The 20,741-nt window shown below is 40.5% G+C and overlaps 3 protein-coding genes across 3 annotated transcripts; 1 reads left to right on the top strand and 2 right to left on the bottom strand.

The window, feature by feature from the left end:
• Positions 1 to 965: 965 nt before the first annotated feature.
• LOC118302757 (kinesin family binding protein) lies at positions 966 to 7,147 on the bottom strand. Its single transcript, XM_035629177.2, has 13 exons — positions 6,648 to 7,147; positions 6,252 to 6,350; positions 5,816 to 5,895; positions 5,636 to 5,694; positions 5,257 to 5,381; positions 4,815 to 4,908; positions 4,140 to 4,252; positions 3,649 to 3,798; positions 3,349 to 3,423; positions 2,552 to 2,714; positions 2,236 to 2,410; positions 1,954 to 2,139; positions 966 to 1,761 (listed from the first exon to the last, which is right to left on the bottom strand). Exons 1-13 carry the CDS (start codon positions 7,095 to 7,097, stop codon positions 1,623 to 1,625), a joined length of 1,908 nt encoding a protein of 635 aa, XP_035485070.1. The 5' UTR covers positions 7,098 to 7,147; the 3' UTR covers positions 966 to 1,622.
• A 1,252-nt stretch (positions 7,148 to 8,399) lies between these two features.
• mpc1 (mitochondrial pyruvate carrier 1) lies at positions 8,400 to 11,673 on the bottom strand. The gene is made up of 5 exons (XM_035629178.2): positions 11,489 to 11,673; positions 10,488 to 10,491; positions 10,155 to 10,251; positions 9,522 to 9,654; positions 8,400 to 9,392 (listed from the first exon to the last, which is right to left on the bottom strand). The coding sequence occupies exons 1-5, from the start codon at positions 11,557 to 11,559 to the stop codon at positions 9,365 to 9,367; spliced, it is 333 nt and encodes a 110-aa protein (XP_035485071.1). The 5' UTR covers positions 11,560 to 11,673; the 3' UTR covers positions 8,400 to 9,364.
• An 851-nt stretch (positions 11,674 to 12,524) lies between these two features.
• On the top strand, positions 12,525 to 20,741 carry ddx21 (DEAD (Asp-Glu-Ala-Asp) box helicase 21). Its single transcript, XM_035629176.1, has 16 exons — positions 12,525 to 12,684; positions 13,749 to 13,964; positions 14,173 to 14,337; positions 15,360 to 15,435; positions 15,834 to 16,012; positions 16,103 to 16,220; positions 16,401 to 16,586; positions 16,698 to 16,843; positions 16,976 to 17,125; positions 17,471 to 17,632; positions 17,971 to 18,090; positions 18,347 to 18,420; positions 18,612 to 18,771; positions 19,047 to 19,181; positions 19,434 to 19,478; positions 19,642 to 20,741. Exons 1-16 carry the CDS (start codon positions 12,601 to 12,603, stop codon positions 19,888 to 19,890), a joined length of 2,265 nt encoding a protein of 754 aa, XP_035485069.1. The 5' UTR covers positions 12,525 to 12,600; the 3' UTR covers positions 19,891 to 20,741.

The following is a 20,741-nucleotide window of genomic DNA, read 5'->3' as shown; positions in this document are numbered from 1 at the left end:
GGGCACCTGGCCGGTATTGAAGCCCACATTCCCACATGATTTATAAACTTGTCATGGCAGCCATTTTGACAAGAAGTAGGTGAAAACACTCTAAACAAATACAACAGATCCTTCATTAGTGTCAATAGTAACAATTTATCTTCTATTTCCGATTTATTTTAGGTTATTTCTATGCCGTCTCAAATCATTATTGTTATTATAGACTACTTTGACTGTACATACAGTACTTACATGTATACATGTGTATAGGTGTGCATGTACTATACGACATTACTAGATTTGTAAAAAATTACAATAAAAATAAAGGATTCCACGAGCTTCGACACACAAATGTGTGTTCTATGTTGAGTGGTTTGCACAGGAAGCACTTCCAGCCCAGAACTAATTCAAAGCACATCAGCTTCGAGTGTCTTAGTGCTGAGCAGGTTTGTCAGCTGTCACTGCACGTTTTGACAAGAACCAGAAAGGTTGATGTGAGCACATATTGTAGCAGGAATCGCAGGTTGGTATGCATGTACTGAAATACTTTCTATTGTGAAAGGTCACAGATAGTGTCTCTGTGTGTGTTCTTTGTTTTTATGGCTGTAGGTGAAGTGAGGGTGGCTACGATGGTGATTGACTGTGACCATTGTCACCAGACTTGTCCTAATATCTAACCAGTAGATCAGACACTGCCCTGCAGGCGTTCATGGGTGGAGTTTTAACTAATCAGCACAGTAAGCTGGTTTTAACAGACAACATTTTAGACATTTCTCAGCATTAAGTTGCTTAATAGTCTCAAAAAACAAGTTCTTAAACTCATCTGGCGACCAAACTGAGATAATTTAGCCTTTTACTCACAGACTCGCAGTCATTGAATCCACCGGTACTTGTGTTATACATTAATATAACAGAAAAAAAGACAGAGGACCCTTTTCACTGACAGTTTCTCACTGCAATTAAAAAGCACATGTTGAACTGTGACATAAGTGTGTAATATTTCATTGGTTTAATATCATAACATACAGTATCTGCTGTAGACAGCGTGACTCCTCAGAGACAAGAAGAAATTACACAGGTTTGACTGGGTGAAACCCGCATCATGTAAATGATGATGTCTAATAACACAACATCAGTGTAGTCAAGTCTACTGAGTGACGTCATGCCACCAGGACGGTTGTTTCTGATGATGTGAAGCAGAAGCATCTTTGCTTAGAAGTAAAGGCGGCCTGTTAGTGTAGTAGTACAAAGTGAACGCCATCTGTACTGCTGGCTGGCTACTGTTATTAGCATGGCTAAAGTAACCATGGAAATAGTAAGCCACTATCTTACTATCAGAGACATAAAGCAGCTGAAGACATTTTTGATCAGAACTTTTTAAACGGATTATATCACAAATGCAAAGTGTGTAATGTGTTCAATGGTCTTGTAAAAGCAGCATGCTCACTGGAAAAAAACCAACATGACATCATCACCAACACAAATACAGTAAGCAAGGTCAGTTCATCTACCATCCAGTTTCTGTAACTGTTAGAAGTGTCCATTGACAATAATGTGTTAAATTTTGAAACAAGCATCTCATCCTGACGGATTTAATGGTATTAGTCAACATCAACAAGTCAGTCGGTGAACAGTGTCGTCCTTCAGTTGTTCGTCGCCATCCTTGCTTTGAGGCGGTTAATTTTGAGAGGGAGTAGGCCGACCATCTCTTTACTCAGCTCCAGCTCTGTCTCCACGACAACTGCTGCCTCAGGGTGGGCCTCACAATACTGTACCACGTATCTAGACAACGGACGGAGAATGAAAGTGATGGTCAACAAGTAACGCAAACAAACAACATGGCATTTAAACTGTGGAGCACACCTTATTTCATACATTACTATCAACATATCACCATCATCCTAAAGTTTCAGTACGCAAACCAGAAAGTTTTTGGAGGTATCCCCATAAATTAAGAAATATTGATGATCATACTTGTAGCTTTCTAGAGACTTGTTGAGGTTGTCCAGCTGATCAGAGGGCGTAGAGCTGATCAGTCGGTTGTGTAGTCGGGCCACTCTGAAGCGCGCCACCAGAGCTGGTCGAAGCACCTCCTCCTCCAGGTGCTCTGGAAATTTCCCTTCTGGTGAACATAGAGAGTCGAGGAACATCTGGAAGAACCTGGGAGAGGAGAAGATTACAAATCACTTGGATTGAGAAATGTAAATGCAAAGAGACACGCACACATAGGTACTCCATAGAATAACATATTCTCACTTGGTAGAGGCAGAGCAGAGGTGGTTGAATTTCTTAATGGTGTGGCTATCTAGCGACTGTGTATCTGCTTGTCTATTGGCCAGTGTCAGTTTCAGGTCCATCATTTCACTGTAGCTCTCTGCCAACTCAAACATCAACTGTCTGCGGATCATTAGGTAGTACTGGGTGTTTAGGTCTATAGAAAAACAGTGGGAGGCAGAAAAAGACAGATTTAATTGATTACTGTGTCCCCTTACATTTGTATTGAATTATATCTTATGCATATAATCAAAGAAGCCAATCAAGTCGCAACTCAAGGACAAAATAAGTTGGTTACCATTGCAGATTGGTTCCAACATATCAACTCTTCGTTTGTGCATTTTGCAGCGTCGCTCCAGATCCTCTTCAAAGAAAGCGAGGGCCCTGAACAGAGCACTGTGGTCCTGCAGGATCTCTATGTGGTCCGTCACAAATCCATCCATCTGAAAGTAGTCCTTGGCCTGTGAGAGAAAAATGAAAGGATTAAGCGACAGTCACAAATACAGATCAACTACAGACATCAGGGCAAACCCACTTCAGGTTCACCAACAGTTGAATATCTTCATGGTACGTTCAATACCTTTTAAAATATTAACCTGTGTGGAATAAGTATAGACTCCTCATCCAATCAAACCAGTTTTTACTGGCTCAGAAAACCAGTTGTTTTTGCTCATTTTATAGCAAAATGAATCCTTTCGTCCTAAAATACGAAATTTTTCTGATGTGCAACTCTGCCATGAATAAAACCTGTGTGAAATTCATAATTGTGTTAAAAATGTGTTGAGTCATTTGAGGCTGTATATCTGCCTGCTGCTTTTTGTCACTGTGACCTATTTCAAAATGAAATCCTCCAAACTCCTTTTTTATTGTAGTTTTTCTATGAAAATGAAACACTCTGGATAAGACAGAAGACAGACAGAAATATCAATGCGTATATCTTCCCAGTGTAGATTTACTTCTTGAAAAGAATAATTAAGACAACAACGTGGTTGAGAAATGTAAGGAACAGTTGATTTGCACCAGCTCAGTGTAATGGGGTGGAGCTTTAATACTTAAACGTAATGTGTTAGTGCCTGTGCATTGTGTTGAGTTTACCTGTGTGACATAATTCTGCCCCACGAGGAATACAGCTCTGGCCGCAGTGAAATCCAGTGGGATCAAACAGGACACCTAGAAAACATAAGGCAGAAAAAAGGAGCTCATTTATACAATGGGTTGGTATTTATTTACACAATGGCGCCTCCTAGTGATACAGTAATGTAGGTTCTTCTTCTTTTAACAGATTAGTGGTGTATAATGTATTATCAATAAATTGAGTATACCATGTTCCTGAGCAATAGTTTTAACAATAGCATTGTTAGCAGCAGTAGAAGTATTATCAACAAGTGCACAGACCTTTTCTTCCAGGCTAGCGATGGAGTCGAAGGTGTCTTCAGAGCCAAACAGCAGAGCATTCTTTCTGCCCTTCTCTTCCTCCTCCTCCTCACGCCTTCTTGCTCCCTTCAACTCTTCTTGACGATCAGTATCCAGCTCCCCAATGTTATCCTAGTCAAAAACACAGGTACATGTACATTTTAAGATGCTCACAAATCAATTAATGTTCTTCTGAGCTCAGATACACTCAACGATGTGAAGCTATACAGATAATCTACGGAGTAAACATGTATATCAAGGTGAAGCAATAATCCTAATCCTTCTTTAATATTAGTGTTATTATCATAAATGATAATGTTGAGGTCTTTGCGGGTGTTGCTGTTTCTGTTCAGTCACTTTTCATAAGACTGGAGTGCAAGTAATGTGACTTGTGTACAAGTCATGAGTCTTAACGATTTTAAAAACTGCCACAGGCATTCACATGTGCACACACAAGCAAAATCATGCAGTACCTCAAGAAGCTTCTTCGCATCCTGCAGGAGGTTGAGACAGTATTTGATCCAACATCTTGCAATATCTGCTCTCTTTTGTCGGAGTTGCTCCCTACGCTCACTCTCCGTCTCACCTGTGTCAGGCAGGAGGATGTTAGGATAAGCCAAGAGAGAGGTGGGAGGAATGTTATACTTTATGTATAAAGTGGAGAGAACAAGTGAGCCCTTTGAAATTTCTCCATTTATTTATAAATTTGATAAAAAATATGGCCTGACCTTCATTTAAATTACATTTATGAGCAAACGCAATCTATTTTAACTAATTGCACATAAATCATTGTATTGTTCTTCATTTAAACATTCACAGTGTAGGTTAGAAAAAGAGATGATTTAGTTCTGTTGCTACTTATAACTTTATAACCATTAAATTCAGAAAACCAGAGAATTCCAAAGGGGTCACATTTGATTTCTTGCCACTGTATCTGAATGAGGGAGAAGGGATTGAGGGAGAAGGGATCAGCTAAAGGGAGGAATAATAACTGGAGCAAAACAATCACACAACACTTTGTCGAAAGTTGTGTTATGTCCTGTTTAGACTCATTGAGGCTGAATACAAAAGAAATAAATAAATCATTGGGCTTATTTTGTATGTATATTTTATATGTATATTTATTAAAGATTTGGGTAGATACTTACTTTCCTGTGCTGCAGCCTCAGAAGGAACCTCTCCTGCCAAACCGGATATGACAGTAGCTGCCGAGAGGCAATGTCTGCCTTCCATGTAATGGCCCTAATAAAGAAATATTAAACATTAAAAAAACACACACACACACACACACACACACCGATTACTACTTGTAACAAACTACTATGATAGTGCTAGTCAAAACCTAGACACAATCTTACAAAATGTAGATTATTAAAAGCTACATTTTTAGCCACGTAATCAAAATTATTTGACTCCATGTCAAGTCTCTGCAAAACTGGACCAAAAGAAAACAAGCGTTTCCCTTTTGGTCGACACTGTGTAACATGCAAGACAAACAAGATAAACATTCTGGGTGATATCAGGTGAAAGCCTTTAATATTTGAGTTTTTAAATTTTTTCCTGATCATTATGAATCAATCTTAGCCCAACCTTCGTGATGTAATACTGTGATAGTGTGGCAGCGTTCAGTGCCCACTCCATTGGACTGAACTGATTTAACTTTAACTGTCTCTGCAGGGTACTGTGACAATAGGTGGCAGCACGCTCATTTTGACCTGGAAGAAGAAAAATAATAGAGATTACAACCATGGTAAAATAAAACAATATATCAACATAACAGTCCGCTTCATTATATTCACATATATAAATATGAATCAATAAATCTTTTATGAACACTTCAAAAATCAGTGGATATGATATAACATGGGTGTTGGATTCAAACTGATAGAACGTATATATTGTTTGAATATTAGGGGGATTTTACATATGATAAACTGTAAATATAAACAGTTTTACAAATTTGACTCACCAAGGTTTTTATAGACTTGAGCAAGGTAGTACATGGTATGGGTGTAGGCCAACTCAAACCTGGTAGGTGTAAGGGGTGAAGGCAAAGGGAGGAAGTAGTATATAGAGTTTTTGAAGTAATAATAACTTTATTAGAAAATCTGTAAATCTGCATATGTGGATACTTGAGGTTACAAGTTACCTCTTGGTCCTTTCCTGGTGTGTCAGCAGCTTCTCCTCAGTCGTGAAGTACTCTGTCATATCAGTGGGAGGGGTCCCATCCTGACAAAAAAAGAAAACAAACATGGCTGCCGATGAAGAGGATTTGCTCAATGTGCTTTTCAATCGCAGGCTTGTTGGCCTGTATGCCAGCGTGTCTTTTAGTACAGTTAGTACGAGTGACACACGACTAACACATACGCTGAGAAAGAAATTGCTCCCTTATTGCTACCCAGTGCGCTGGATTCATATTTCATCTGTAAAAAGTGAATAGCATACGCACAACTTCATATCAACAACAGCATCAACAGACGTGTACAAGATTTGACGGGACACCCCTTGACGGCGGGGCAAATTAACACTGATGAACAAAAGTGTATTTTTCTGCTGTCATCAATCACTTATGAGATAGATTGTACCTCCTTCATGTAACGTTGGTAGATGGATTCTGCCGTTTCAAGGAATCCCTGAGCCGTCTCCGTCTCATCCAGGCCTGCCCAAAGGATGCCCAACTGGTTCTGACAACACACAGGCGATCAATATCATCTGATCACATCTGGATCCATTATTGACATGTGAACAATATGCTAGCGTTGCTGTTGTTCTTTTAGATATTAGTATAAATCACACTTCACAGCAAAATGTCGATTCATCTTTTGGTTGATGCCAATCAATTAGCCACAGACATGGCCTGTTTGTAAACAGTTTTCTTTTAGTAACTGTGTTTCAATGTGCACGATGGTCCCGGAACCACCACCACCACCACCAGAGCGTTGTTTCAGTGTCATTATCATGGACGATGAAGTTGACGTTACCCTGACGTGGATAAACAACGACACGTTGTCGGACGACACTCTGCATCTCTCCAGCAGCTTCGTGCCGTTCATCAGATGCTCCCTTCCGGCGGACAGCTCCTCCGTGTCGACGTGGTTGACGCCAAGGTAGTACTCCACGGCCCCGAGTTTGGCTGCCCGCAGCCCCGCGGGCGAGTCGCCGCTGACGCCCTGGCCGAACACATCCTCCCTCTGCCCGTCCACCGGCTGCTCCGTCGGCCGCTGCTCGCCGCCGTCCCGCTCCTCCTCCCCGTCGCCCGCTGCAAAACACTTGAGCGAGGAGTAAATCTCCCGGAGAAGCTCCCGGGCCTTGTACTTGGAGCGGAACGGCTCGTTCTCTGGGTCCTTTCGTGATTCCACATCTGTCAAGTTTTGGGCGTTGCTGAATTTGTCGCAGACAGCTCTCCACTCGTCACTGCCGAGCGACGCCATGTTGCATTCTTCTTTGACGGTCGACTCTGTTCTTCTTCTTCTTCTTCTTCTTCTTCTTCTTCTTCTTCTTCTTCTTCTTCTTCTTCTTCTTCTTCTTCTTCTTCTTCTGTTTATCACTGCAGGTCGACTCTGTTGCACTACTGCCACCTGCTGGAGCTCAGCAGTTATCGCTTTCCAAAATGTCCGTATCCTTTCACATTATTGCAAGAGGCACTTTGCACTTGATTTGAGTATTTTCACAGAGTACAGTCTATTTTTTTTTTTCAGATTTTACATACAAAACTTATGATGGCTTTATAAAATATGATGCAGTCAAGACGTTAAAATGAGCTCCACGTCAACTCAACAACGTGGTTGTACCAATGCCGATTATTTAAGATAAGGAATCCTTAATAATAAAAAACCCTTTAAACATGTGCACACACTTGGAGCACCTTTAGATGCTTAGTGACTTTGTTTTTTCTTGAGTTAAAAAAACCTGTAAATTCAGGACCAGTACTTAATGAAAAAATGATACTGTACGATCCAATATCTTGCTATTTATTGATGTTTTTTTATAAAGTTTTTATTCATTCATTCATTCATCATCTACCGCTTTATCCATTTAAGGGTCGCAGGGGGTCGCTGGAGCCAATCCCAGCTAACATTGGGCGAGAGGCGGGGTACACCCTGGACAGGTCGCCAGCCTATCACAGGGCCATAAAGTTTTTATCTTATCCATAATAAGATTTATTAGTGGTTGTACGAGGTAAAAACCCACCTCAATGTAATCTTACATCTCCTCTCTCAGACTACTCTCTGGAGCTATATCAGTAACAGGTAGGCAAGCCAATCAGAAGAGGCACTCAGAGCCAAGAAGACATGGAAATCTCTTTCTACAATATTGGAGCTTTGATTAAACCATCTGAACTCTTCCTCCACCACTGGTTTTGACAGTTTGTTGAATGTATGCAGAAGTTATGTTTAACATATTCAGCAAACTTTCAGCATTTGTCACATTCAAGTTTAGAAGCTGGGGTGTATACATTAAACATACAAAGTAACCTCCTATTCCAGTTAGTTTGATTAGTGTGTTTAGTGTCAATCTAACAATGGCATTAGGTTGCAAAGCAAACTGCTAAGTGTAAATGCAGAGCAGTGGCCTCCTTGTCATCATCATGGTGAAACATCTGACATCATTAATGTCACCTGACCCCAAAGTAACAATGACCATGGAGCAGGAACTCAAGACAAACAAGAACAAAACGAAAAACTGCAGTTGCAAAGCTAAACACCACGAAAAAGAGTCATCCACTCACTGAATTGTGTTGAAGTTGGTTATAGCCAGTTTATTTAACAAATCATTAATCGGGGGATAATGTGAATTATACAATGACAATAAATTAATGTGAATGACACAACAACACATGGTTAATTTGGTCAGCACTGAGAGAATCAGCTTGTCTTTCACCACCATGTAGCCTCACAACCAAGGCAGTGCCAGACCAATGATACAGATTTACAGTGTGGGTAACTCAACCCCATACACACATGCTTATTTGGTACGATTTTAACATTTGCTTGACCAATCATTATTCATCATATGGTAATAAAACTAGTCAAATTAGATTCTCATACACTGTTTTCAATGTACAGCAACAACATCACTCTCCGGGGAACAACAAACAAAACACTTACCTCTCTGTGTTCTGTGTTTAGGTAAAGGTCAATGAATGAAAGTCCATAAACGTAGCCAGAGACAAGCTACCATGGTGTGGGCATGTGTGCAGGGACTCAACTCGGACTCAATCCTCTACAAAGTATGGTAAATATTTCAATTACTAAAGAGGTAAGAAACTAATAAAATATTTATTTGAGATGATTGGTGAATAATGATTGCTTTAGCCTAACCTGAAGGTGTTTATGGAAAGTGGATTCACTGTGCAAAGCATCTAGTAACTGTCAGAATGGTTAGCTCAGTGTACATTCACCTACATTATATTTTTTGTGCGTCATGTTGAATGTAGCAAATAAATTTTAAATTAAAATCACAGCAGTTGACCTAAAATCATTGAGGAAAGCAACTGCTTTCCCCCCCCCCTCTGTATAGTAAAAAGTGACTAAAACGATGATGATGGTGTTGATGATGATGATGATGATCAATCATGGTAATTTCATTGTGGAAGTGCCACAGTTCAAATGATTAGATAAAATGTTTATGGTTTAGGTGGCTGTTGTAACAGCATGGTGCCACTGTGCAGTGGATCTTCTCCATCTGCTTCACTCTGTCACTTAGATCCAATCTTCTTCTCCAGGCTGAAATAAAACAAACAGTCATAAATCTTAATTCCATACCCCAAAGTTAATGGGCAATTTCAGAGAAAAAAGCTCTACCTCTAACATGTTAAGTTGAGCCATTGAAATATAAACTAGAGTGTGACTCACTTGTATTTGATGAGACGACTTCCCTGGACTAGCTGTGCTGCTTCATTGGTCAAATGACATGCGAAGAGTAGCCAGTTGCGTGGCTGCACCTTGTAGGCAAACCTCATGAAGAGCAGTGAATAGCAGGTAAGAGCTGAGAGGGAGGAAACACAGACAAAAGGCCTTATTATACATTAACCAAAGGTTATAACAAAATCTGGACACTTTTTACAACTGCTCAAATATCTAAAACAAATAGTTTAGCCGTATTACCAACAACAACTAAAAAATCAACTATTGAATAAGTAGTATTTTTCATAAATGTAGAAATATACTAATATACTTTGAAATCTTAAGGCAAAATCCCAAGTCCAACTCGGTCCTACAAATAACTGGTCAGTGCAAACTCTTCTGTCAGGGTATCTGATCCTTCAAGACCTTTTTTGAAGACAAAGTAAAAACGCTGTCATTCAGAATGTACATTTTTTTACGGAACAGTCACAGGAAATATCCCGTCAAGTGACTGACAAGAATTGCAGCTCGTTTACATTGAAGAATCTCAAATTTCCAATATACCTAAAGGTAAAGGACAACTAACCCTGACAATGTGAATTATACTTTATGTTCATCAGTATATGTGTCTGTGTGTCTTACCGAAGGTCATCCTGCCACTGATAATCTCAGGGCTCTTCTTCATATCTGTGATGGCAGCTATCGGGAGACCCCAGTTTGCTATAGGACCCCAGAAATGCTGCACACACATACAGAGACAAATTATGTCACAGGACATCTATCTACAGCAGAACAGGATTATATGATAATACGATTGTGAATATTTACAGATTAACAGTACATCACAGGTAGTTAAACTCAAAATAGGAAGGTAGGCAGATACACCAGCAGTCAGTCAGTCAGTCAGTCTCAAATGAGGAGAGACACAGGTAGAAACACAAATGACAGATGGACAGACAAAGGAAGAGTGCTTACCGTGCTGTTTTTCAATTTTTTAAAAATTATTATTCCCGGGTAACATAGAAGAGAGAAGAACAAGTACAGATAAGTCACACACACAAGCACCACTACAACAGGCCACATGTCTGTTTCACACAGACAACAAGAGAACTATTACAATTCAAAAGCTCCTGGTGCTGCAGTGAGTCATATCATTTACTTGGTCTTGCTCCATCTCCACATCGCTCAATTGGGTTATAGTCAATAAACCAACTTAATAGTTCCTGGATGAAAATGTTACTACATGTAAACCCCCATTTCTTTATCTTGCTTGTAGAGGACTTTGGCTCCTGACCAACAGTCTTGTTTTGTCAGGAAGCCAGTTGTCATCATAATGTGCCCCTCACCGTGCCTTCAGTTTGACTTGTAAACAGAGGGGGCCTCTTGCATCACACATCATTTCACTTTGACTCTAATCTGTTGCAAGTTCACACACCACCAGGGCACAGGTACACATTAACCCACATGGCCACATCTTTACTTGTGCAGAGGTATACAATGAACTATCCCTGCTTAGATTTGGTATAAAGACAGACATGCCACTGACCACACTTTCCAACAGAGTTCAACAGGAGCAACGTAAGGTTCATTTCTGGACCGCCTTCAGGGATTACTGAGCGTCTTGTGTGTTTCTGGAGAGACGGGGAGCACATCCCCCCGGTGCACTTTAGTTATGAGGTAACGAGTGTAACCAGTTTTCTGTTCTGCCTCAACACTGAACCCTCATAAACCGGAGTAATGAGCTGCAGAGTTGGAGCACGAGCATCCTTGAAAGCTCAAGGAGAAACGACACCAACGCAGCAAAATGTGAAACTTGTGAGTGGGTTTGATGAAGCGAGAGTTCCGCTGGCTGTTAGATGTGAACTAAGGTAACCGAGCGGTGTAACCCAGTCCCCCCACAGCCCCGAAGGCTAACTGACATTAGCATGCGCGCTAAACGGTGCTAATACAGAAATCCGCCAGTTTATTATACCAACCTCGTCAGATAATCCCTGAACTCTTTGCTCTTCAGTTGGTCAATAGCTTTCCGAGCAATTGCCCCGGCCATGGTTTGACGTTAGAAGAGCAGTGGGTGTAGCGTGTTGGCCCAGAGGTGCACTGCTCTGCTGAAGGACGACTGTCGGAGCTACTCGCTTCAAAGGACGACCGGGCGGTCACAACGCTGAGCTTTACGACACTGTCGCGGCGACGCAGCGGGGACGCGCCGGCTGACTTTACTGTAGGAGCCAGTGGCCGTTCTAGCTTGTGTGGCGCCCTGGGCGAACACCTGCTGAAGCCCCCCCAACAATAACAGTAAAAATCGATTTCTATAAAACTATTTAAAAAAAATAGTAGCATGTCGATACAAATAAAATACAGAATCAAATTACTACCTATGCAAATTAAATTATAACATATTGCTGACAAATACACACAAATAAAACTAAATTGCACAAATCCTATATCACAGGAATTGAACAACACACTGCTATTGCACACAGTTGCATAACAGTCTTCGAAATCATGACCTTTCTTGATGCAAAGTCATCAAATGAAATCTGCCCATCAACTGCATGTTAATACAGATCACAGAAAGTTCCTGTGACCTCAGACCTGTGCATTTGATTTGAAAAGCTCCTCTCTGCTTCAGCTCCAGTGACTGGAAGTGTGAGGCCTGTTCTGAGAGCAGTCCTGAGAACTCCCTATTATCAATGAATATTGGCAGCTCAAGCAGGAAACTGCATTAGTATTGTAAAAAGGTAGAGGGGCGCTGTTGAGTCACCAAAAGCAAGCAAGGTTCAAAAGCAGTGTTATTTGAGCTGTGTCTCTATGAATTTATAATTTATAGTTGCGTACCCGTGTTATTTTTACAATTAGAAAAAAAGATTGTAAAAACACACCTTGTATGTGTAACTCACAGAGATAGTGCGTACAGTTGCATAGATGTATCCATTCTTGCGCGCTCTTCTCTGCAGTGTCTATCACTTCTATTTCTATGTGTGTGTCGCGAACACGCTTCGGCGCGCCGCCATAGCGCGTTCCTTTTTGATCCGCGTGCCCGTGGGTTTGCCCGTGTGTCTACGCCGAGGGGTTACATCTGGGAAGAGAAATGCCGTCAAAGATGATCGTTGACACCGTAGAACAAGCGATGGAGGAGGCTGCAGACGCCGTCGCCGAGGTTAAAACCCTGAAGGTGAGCAGAGCGGCTCGTGTCGTCCGGGGTGTAATGAAAAGGCTCGCCCGACGTCGTGCTCCGGCGGCTCCATGTTTGACAACATGTGGCTGAGCGTGCTAACAGGCAACCGAGGCTAACCGGCCAGCTCGCCGCCAGCAAAGCCACCTTTCGTTGTGTGGCCACACGAGGAGTGACACGTTATGAACGTCGTGTTATTATCTGCGGCTCCAACTACAGAGAGTATGTTTTGCCGCTGTGCTAACGGTAGCACTGTGTTGAGTTTCGCTAGCTCTTGGTCATATGGCCTCTCCACGTGTTGCCGAAGCGATCGGTACATCGTCACATGGACGCACGGGCTTTAAAACGCCGTGTGCACGTGTTGGATCTGCGCTGCCGTGGGCGCGGTCTGATTGGCTCGTCAGCTTTTGGGCAAGTATATACACATCAGAGCCCAAGATGATCTCAATCATAGCTTCTATTAAGAGTTGTTTTTTTTGTTCGTTGTTGATATTTTTTTATCAATTGCTCTTTTATAATAATAACAAAAACTTAATGCACAACTAATGTATAATATGTATCAAAAAGTGCTTCACTTAAAACCTTCTAAAACAATTATGGTCAGAAAAATAAAATGGAATCTAAATAGTAGGTTAAGATGAAATTGGATGTAAGAAAAATGTTGCCCCAAAACATTGTTTCACAAAAATGTGTAGCAGTTATATTATTTGAATTTCTTTTCTATAACTACAATATATTGGTGCAACAGTTGAAAGACAACATTAATTTGATTAGGTAATTTCACCCTGATGGATTACTAGTCTATTGCAATAAATCATGTGAATGCAAATTTTATTTTTTTAAAGTCCTCCACTTGATCTGACTGTATTTTGCCTCAATAGTATTATAATGTTGGCCTGTTATTATGAGTCATATAAATAAATTGATTAAATATAATGCAATATGAGATTTGTGAAATAGATATTTAAATTGTAAGATCTCTCTGTGGAATTGAAGAGCTGTGCAGAATTTGGAATAACTGAAACACATTTGCCTTTATTGGTTCTGCTCAAAAATGAATATAGAATAAGACCAAGGAGGGCAAGAAGTTGAAGAAGAAGAAGCAGTTGGAGGAGAAGGAGGAGCAGGAGGACCCAAACTGTGAACCTCCAGCACCAAAGAAGAAAAAGAAAAAAGACAAGCTGGCAGAGGACCAAGTGAACGGCCAAGAAGTCATAGACATGAATGGCAACAGTTATGATATTGAAACACCAAAGCAGAAGACTGGAGGAGATGCAGAGGTCAGTGCTTTGTGGTTGGTGCAAATATCTAGTAGTAGATTCACTTAACCTTGTTTGTTCTGTGGTGCGTTGGATGATCTGTCCCGATAAATGGTGAACAGACTCTTGAAGTGATTTCTGGCTAATGTAAATATAGATGTACATAATATACTCTGGCTTTACCTTGGTAGAAAATGTTATATTCTGTCTCTTTAATCTTTGGGTTTAGAAGAAGAAGAAGAAGCAAAAGAAATCCATCACAGAGGCAGAAATCAATGGACATTCCGACCCGAACACGCCCGTCCAGACACCCGTCCAGACGCCCATCCAGACCCCCATCCAGACCCCATTACAGTCAAGTGAAGAGTCAGCCAGTGACAGTGAAAAAGAAACGGTACAACTCATGGACTGATTGTGTGCACCTTTGCCAGACTCACTCATTGATATTAATTTGTTGAGATGGATTTCAGTTTTGTTTTGTATTTACAATATCCTTACCCTTTTATGAAAAGCTGCCAGACACCCAAACTGCTCTAGTATTACAGAAAAGAAAAAGTCCATTAAAGTCTGTCAAATGTCTTTTTCGCCATTGAGTGATAGCAGAGCCATATCTGGGGCGTCCTTCTTTTCATGTAATAGATTTAACACTTTAACAAAGCTTTCTTTATTCCAACTTTTTAATAACTGTGAGAACATATACCAATATATTTATGGACTGGATTGTTTGGGTTTAAAATCATAATAATTGTGGCTTCTCTTAGTGATGGTTGGAGTAGGTTGTTTTCATAGGAGTCCTGAAACATTTACATAACTGGAGATATAAGTTTATTATTAGGTAAAATAAATAAATAATATATATACCCTTTTAAGCCACCAGGGCCTGCTGTTGTCGGACCAAATCCGAATGTGAGATAGATCAGAATAAAAAAATGTTTTTACTTAATTTGAAATGGTTGGGAATTTTTAATTAAGGCGATATTCTGAGGAGTATATATTCATAGATCTGTCTAAATGTGTCATTTATCCCTATTGTGTCCACAGATGCTCTAATAGTTATTCTCACTTTCTGATTGTAACTGTTTGTTTCATCCAGACAGGAGCTTCCCTGGTTTTACCACTAGGTCATTACTTCTCTTGTTACCTTCTGTAACTAGTAGGATGAAAGTGAGGCACAACAATTTGATTAGAATATCTTCACAAGAATGAGCTGGTCTGCAGTATGGGAAACTCATAGATTATTTAGGAAATATTTTTGCATTAAGTAATAAAACAATGACATGATAACGGCAAACCAACTTAGCACATTTTCTCAGTATGTTTCAAATTTTATATTATTTTTTTATTTTATGTCTTTGCCTTTTTGGATTTTTTTTTGTAATGACAAAACATAGACACTGACTCTGTTTATCTGATAAGGAGGAGACACTAGAGCAGAAGGAAGGGGCCTTCTCCAACTTCAGGATCTCCGATGTCACCATTGGTAAACTGAAAGGTAAACATCATAATTATGCCATCATTTTTACCACCGTGTGTCAGACCAGAGGTATATATGTTCAAAATCTGGCATGTTTTTTTTTGCTGTGCATTGCATAACGATGATCAAATCTGGCATGTTTTTTTTTGCTGTGCAGCATAACGATGAGTAGGTGTGTGCGCTAACTTGGTTGGTGAACTCTAACCATATTCATATTGTTTGAATACCTACATTTTTACTAATTCAACATACATGCTTTGTGAAGTGGTGTCATAAACAATGTGTAACTTTAAATTCAAAATCACTGTTGTAGAATCAAATTTGGTTTCCTGCTGAAACTGTACTCTGGAGGCTTACCAGTGGGCTTAATGTCCATTCCACTTTCTTTACCTCCTCACTTTTTGTCACCATCTCAGCTCGGGGAGTCTCTTACCTCTTCGACATTCAGGTGAAGACATTTAATCCTGTGTTTGATGGGGAAGATGTAATCGCTCAAGCCCGAACAGGAACAGGAAAGACTTTCTCCTTTGCCATCCCTTTGGTGGAGAAGCTCCAGGGGGATTCAGTGCCACCTACCAGAGGCCGAGCTCCCAAGGTGTGTACACGCACGCACACGCAAACTAACATCAGTCCCAGTAGCACTCCCAAGTATGTATGACTGAGTCTCTCTTCTGTCTGACAATAGGTCCTGGTGTTGACTCCAACCAGAGAGTTGGCTATCCAAGTCGCTAAGGACTTCAAAGACGTCTCCAAGAGACTGTCTATTACCTGTTTCTATGGAGGCAGCTCATACAACCCACAGCGTAAGTCATACTTTTCCGGGTTAACTATTTTATATGGATTTGAAAGAAAAGTGCTTAATAAGAAAAAACGCATCTCTTTTTTTGTCTTTAGTTTTATATGGTGTCTGTTTTGACAGCATTTGAAAAATGTGCATCAATATTAATTGTGACTCTCTCCACTTTCCTTCCTCCCTTGTTTAGTCGATGCCATCCGTAATGGTATAGATATTTTGATTGGAACCCCCGGTCGTATCAAAGACCACCTCCAGAACAATAAACTTGACCTCTCCAAACTGAAACACGTTGTTCTGGATGAAGTTGACCAAATGTTGGACATGGGTTTTACAGAACAGGTCGAAGAAATTTTGTCTACGTCATATGATAAAGGTAAAGTAAATCTGTGTGGGCTGTTGTGTGAAATAGAAGTTGTAAATGTAAAAAAAGTTGTTATAAGGGTTTCTGCACATATAATAAATGTGTTATTTTTTTCATCTTCAGACAGTGACTCCAATCCCCAGACTCTGCTGTTTTCGGCCACCTGCCCCCCCTGGGTCTACGATGTGGCCAAGAAATACATGAGACCAGAATGCAAACATGTTGACCTGATTGGCAAGAAAACGTCAAAAGCTTCAACAACTGTGGAAGTAAGTGCTTGTGTATGTGATGAGTTGGCAAATGTGAAATAGGCCTTAGGTATGTGATTGGTGCGATTTAACTAGTGTTATGGCTTCTCAAAGTTGCCTGTTCCTCATCTTGTGGTCTCTGTCTCTTCGAAGCATCTGGCCATAGCCTGCCACTGGTCACAGCGTGCAGCCGTGTTAGGTGATGTGATCCAGGTTTACAGCGGCAGCCACGGCAGAACCATTGTGTTCTGTGAGACAAAGAAAGATGCCAACGAACTTTCCATGAATGCATCCATCAAACAGGTACACACACAAACACACTCTCTTAGACATACATGAGCATCCTTAGGTATGCGTATGGTTAGCAATAGCCAATTTACACTGCGGGAATATGTTACTTGAAATTTGTAAAATGATCAACTGACATTTGTTATAGTAAGTAACTCATAAAAAAAGAATAATTTTGTTGTTTGTTTTGACAGAGTTGTTAACCATGGTTTTTGATGTTTTTTGGTTTTATTTTCTAATTTTGTGGCAGTGTTTGTGTCAATTCCCCCATAGCAACACCATTAGAAATGCAAAGCAAAGGAAAAACAAGAAAATCTTTCGTTTTCATTTCTCATTTTAATTTGTTTGTATATTTTGCAGAGTGCACAGTCCCTCCATGGTGATATTCCTCAGAAACAGAGAGAGATTACGTTGAAGGGCTTCAGGAATGGGACCTTTGAGGTTCTGGTCGCCACTAACGTTGCAGCCCGTGGACTTGATATCCCTGAAGTCGACCTGGTCGTCCAGTGTTCTCCACCAAAGGTGTGACGTGTTGTCAGTAATCAACCAGAATTTAAATACGTAAATACATCTTTGCATGTATTATCTATGTAGATGTTATGTTCTGATCTTAACGTGCAGATTCCATTACATTTGTAAATATTTGCTTTTGCACCACTCAGAATTGAATTTAAAATGAAAACAACTGAAGTGCACTCATGTACACTGGTTGATTGGTTAAAATAAAATTATGAATTAACTGTTAGAGGATCAGTGTTAACGGCACACTTTCTTATTAACAGTTTTGCATGAATTGGGAATCATAAATGCTTGTTACCTTTCCTTTCTCTGAACATTGCACTGTCTCTGGTTGTTGTCAGGATGTAGAGTCATACATCCATCGTTCAGGACGTACGGGCCGCGCAGGCAGGACTGGAGTCTGCATCTGTTTCTACCAGAGGAAAGAAGAGGACCAGCTGCGCTACGTAGAAAACAAAGCGGTATGTGTCCTTTTGAAAAGGAGAAGAAAACTGGCAGAGAAATTTTAAAAAAAGAACATCCTTCAGTCATTTCTGTGCTACACAGGGTAGGGAAATGGACAAGGACGTAGAGAATCAATAAAATCAAATGGTGTGTGAAAATTCAACTTGTTATTGACCAGGAATTTTCTTTTTGGTGTCCTATACTAGCTGCATGACTACTTCGGATAGTTATGTATTGGCTATCAAACTAATGTTATATTTTCTGGCCATCCAGGGGCTCACATTCAGACGAGTTGGCGTTCCCACTGCCAATGATATCATCAAGTCGTCAAGCAAGGACGCTGTCAGGTGGGTTTTTCTGGAAAGTGAGAGGACTGCTGTTATTACTCCTGGCTTTGTGTTTATCAAAACTCCACAAAGCCTCTGTCCAACTGAAGTCTTAATCAGGATACTGCTCAATGTGACACAAACTTCCTGACGGCAGACAATAAAGTGTGAGATTGTTGATTTTGATGGTTTTATTTCTTCGTGGTGTCCAGGTTTCTGGACTCTGTTCCTGTCACAGCTGTTGAATACTTCAGAGCATCAGCTGAAAAGCTGATTGAGGAGAGGGGAGCAGTTGATGCACTCGCTGCTGCACTGGCCCATATTTCTGGAGCCACAAGTCTGGAGCAGAGGTCACTGCTGAACTCTGATGCAGTAAGTCATATGCGTGCCCACACAATATATTTACAGCAATAAATCTGGACACAAATGTAAAATAGCAACCACTACTCATCCTCGCACACAGCTGCCATGTTAATTACAACACTGATTCCCGTGGGGGTAGGGCAAACAAACAAAAAAAGCAAACAAAAAGCAACACAATGTGTAGTGCTCATTCTCCATTTAGATTCCTCCATGAATTTGTTGTGCTTTTAGGTGACGTATAACCCTAATTCCACCTAATTTGCTGTTCCTGTTTATATTCCCAGGGTTACACCACTATGCAGTTGGTGTGTTCTCAGGAGATGCATAATCTGGGTTACGCCTGGAGATCCATCAAAGAACAACTTGGTGAAGAGTTTGAGAACCACATTAAAGGAATGACCTTCCTCAAAGGCAAAATGGTATGTAAACACATCCTTTTTAAGTTTTACATTTTATTGTAGTATATAGTATAGTATGGCTGATGTTTGAGCAAAAGTGAATTGAGCTACTCCAGCCACACTATAGACAGAGATAATTATCCACTGCATTTAAACAGAAACATCTGTAGCAAGAAATTAACGCTGGTGTTGGTGTGACCATACCTCATCCTCAGCAAAGCAGATGCATAGACTTAAACATTAACCATTTCATCCATATTGTGTTTCTAACAGGGAGTTTGTTTCGATGTCCCATCTGACAAAGTCAAGGAGGTTCAGGTGAGAAAAACAATGAAAATTCTCATGTCAAGGATGAGTGGTGGTTAGATTATAGTATCTTCAAAGATCAACTACATTAATAATACAAAGTGGAATCCAAATATTCTGATGATGTTTTTTGATGAAGACTACATCAATTTCACCCCTCTCCTTCCTTCAACAGGACAATTGGAGTGACTGTCGCCGTTGGCAACTCACTGTAGCCACAGAGCTCCCAGTGCTGGAGGAGAAGCAGTTCAGTAACCGTGGCGACAGAGGCTTTGGTGGCGGTAATCGCGGTGACAGAAGAGGAGGGTTCAGAGGTGGAAGGGGACGGAGTTTCGGGGGAAGTGGTGGCCGTGGCGGCGGTGGCGGCTATGGCAACAACAGAGGAGGACACAAACGGAACTTCAGTCAAGCTTTTGATTACTGAAGTTTCAACCTGTGGACTCGTATGACTGACTGTGGCTCATCTAGACTGGCGGTGGTTTTTATTGGCTGTCAGTGATAAGGCTTGATGTGTGGCTGGTGGAACTCTCCATCATGATACAAGAAAAATTGTAAGCTGTCAATTATTCACAAGTTTAATGCACAGAATTGACAAATTATAGATTTGCAAATTTAAAGTAAACTATGTTATCTGAAGAATTGGAACTATTTCCAAGTAGCCACATCCAAAGGGTTTAAGATCAGATTTTCTGTGTCAGTATATTAACACAGTACCCCTGGAAGCCATTTTGTAATGCCTTATCTGTGTTTCTTTTCGATGACACCTTAGATGAAACTCATGAAATGACATGTTCATAGATAAATTAATACGTAATTCACTTGCTGTCTTAAATGGCTCAAAAATACTGGCAAATCAGCCCATATTAAAAGTTTGGCATCATGTGAAGACATAGATTGGAAGTTTAAACATGTCATTCATTGAGTTTTACATAAAGTGTCACTCATTTCTTCTTTTCATACTGGGCGTTTGGGGAACAGTGGCAGCAACCACACTCGAGTCTTTGTGCTAGAAGATGAACCGTAACACCTTCAAACATGACTACACCAGAGAACTCTTGAGTGGTAAGGGGCACTTTACTGCAGACACTGTCACATAACACAGAAAACAGTGATTAAATGGGTATTAACCTTTACAGTTGTGCAGCCTTCCCATCAGCTGAAACCTCCCCAAAATATATTGGATGATTGCTTTGCAATTGCCTCTATTTAATATCTGTCTACTGCTTTCATTCATTTGAATGAAATGACTTATTCATTAAAAAAAAGGTCAACGCA

Source organism: Scophthalmus maximus, chromosome 4 (genome assembly GCF_022379125.1).
Source record: "Scophthalmus maximus strain ysfricsl-2021 chromosome 4, ASM2237912v1, whole genome shotgun sequence".
In the NCBI taxonomy this organism is placed as follows: domain Eukaryota; kingdom Metazoa; phylum Chordata; class Actinopteri; order Pleuronectiformes; family Scophthalmidae; genus Scophthalmus; species Scophthalmus maximus.
This window is presented reverse-complemented; position numbering and strand designations above follow the sequence as displayed.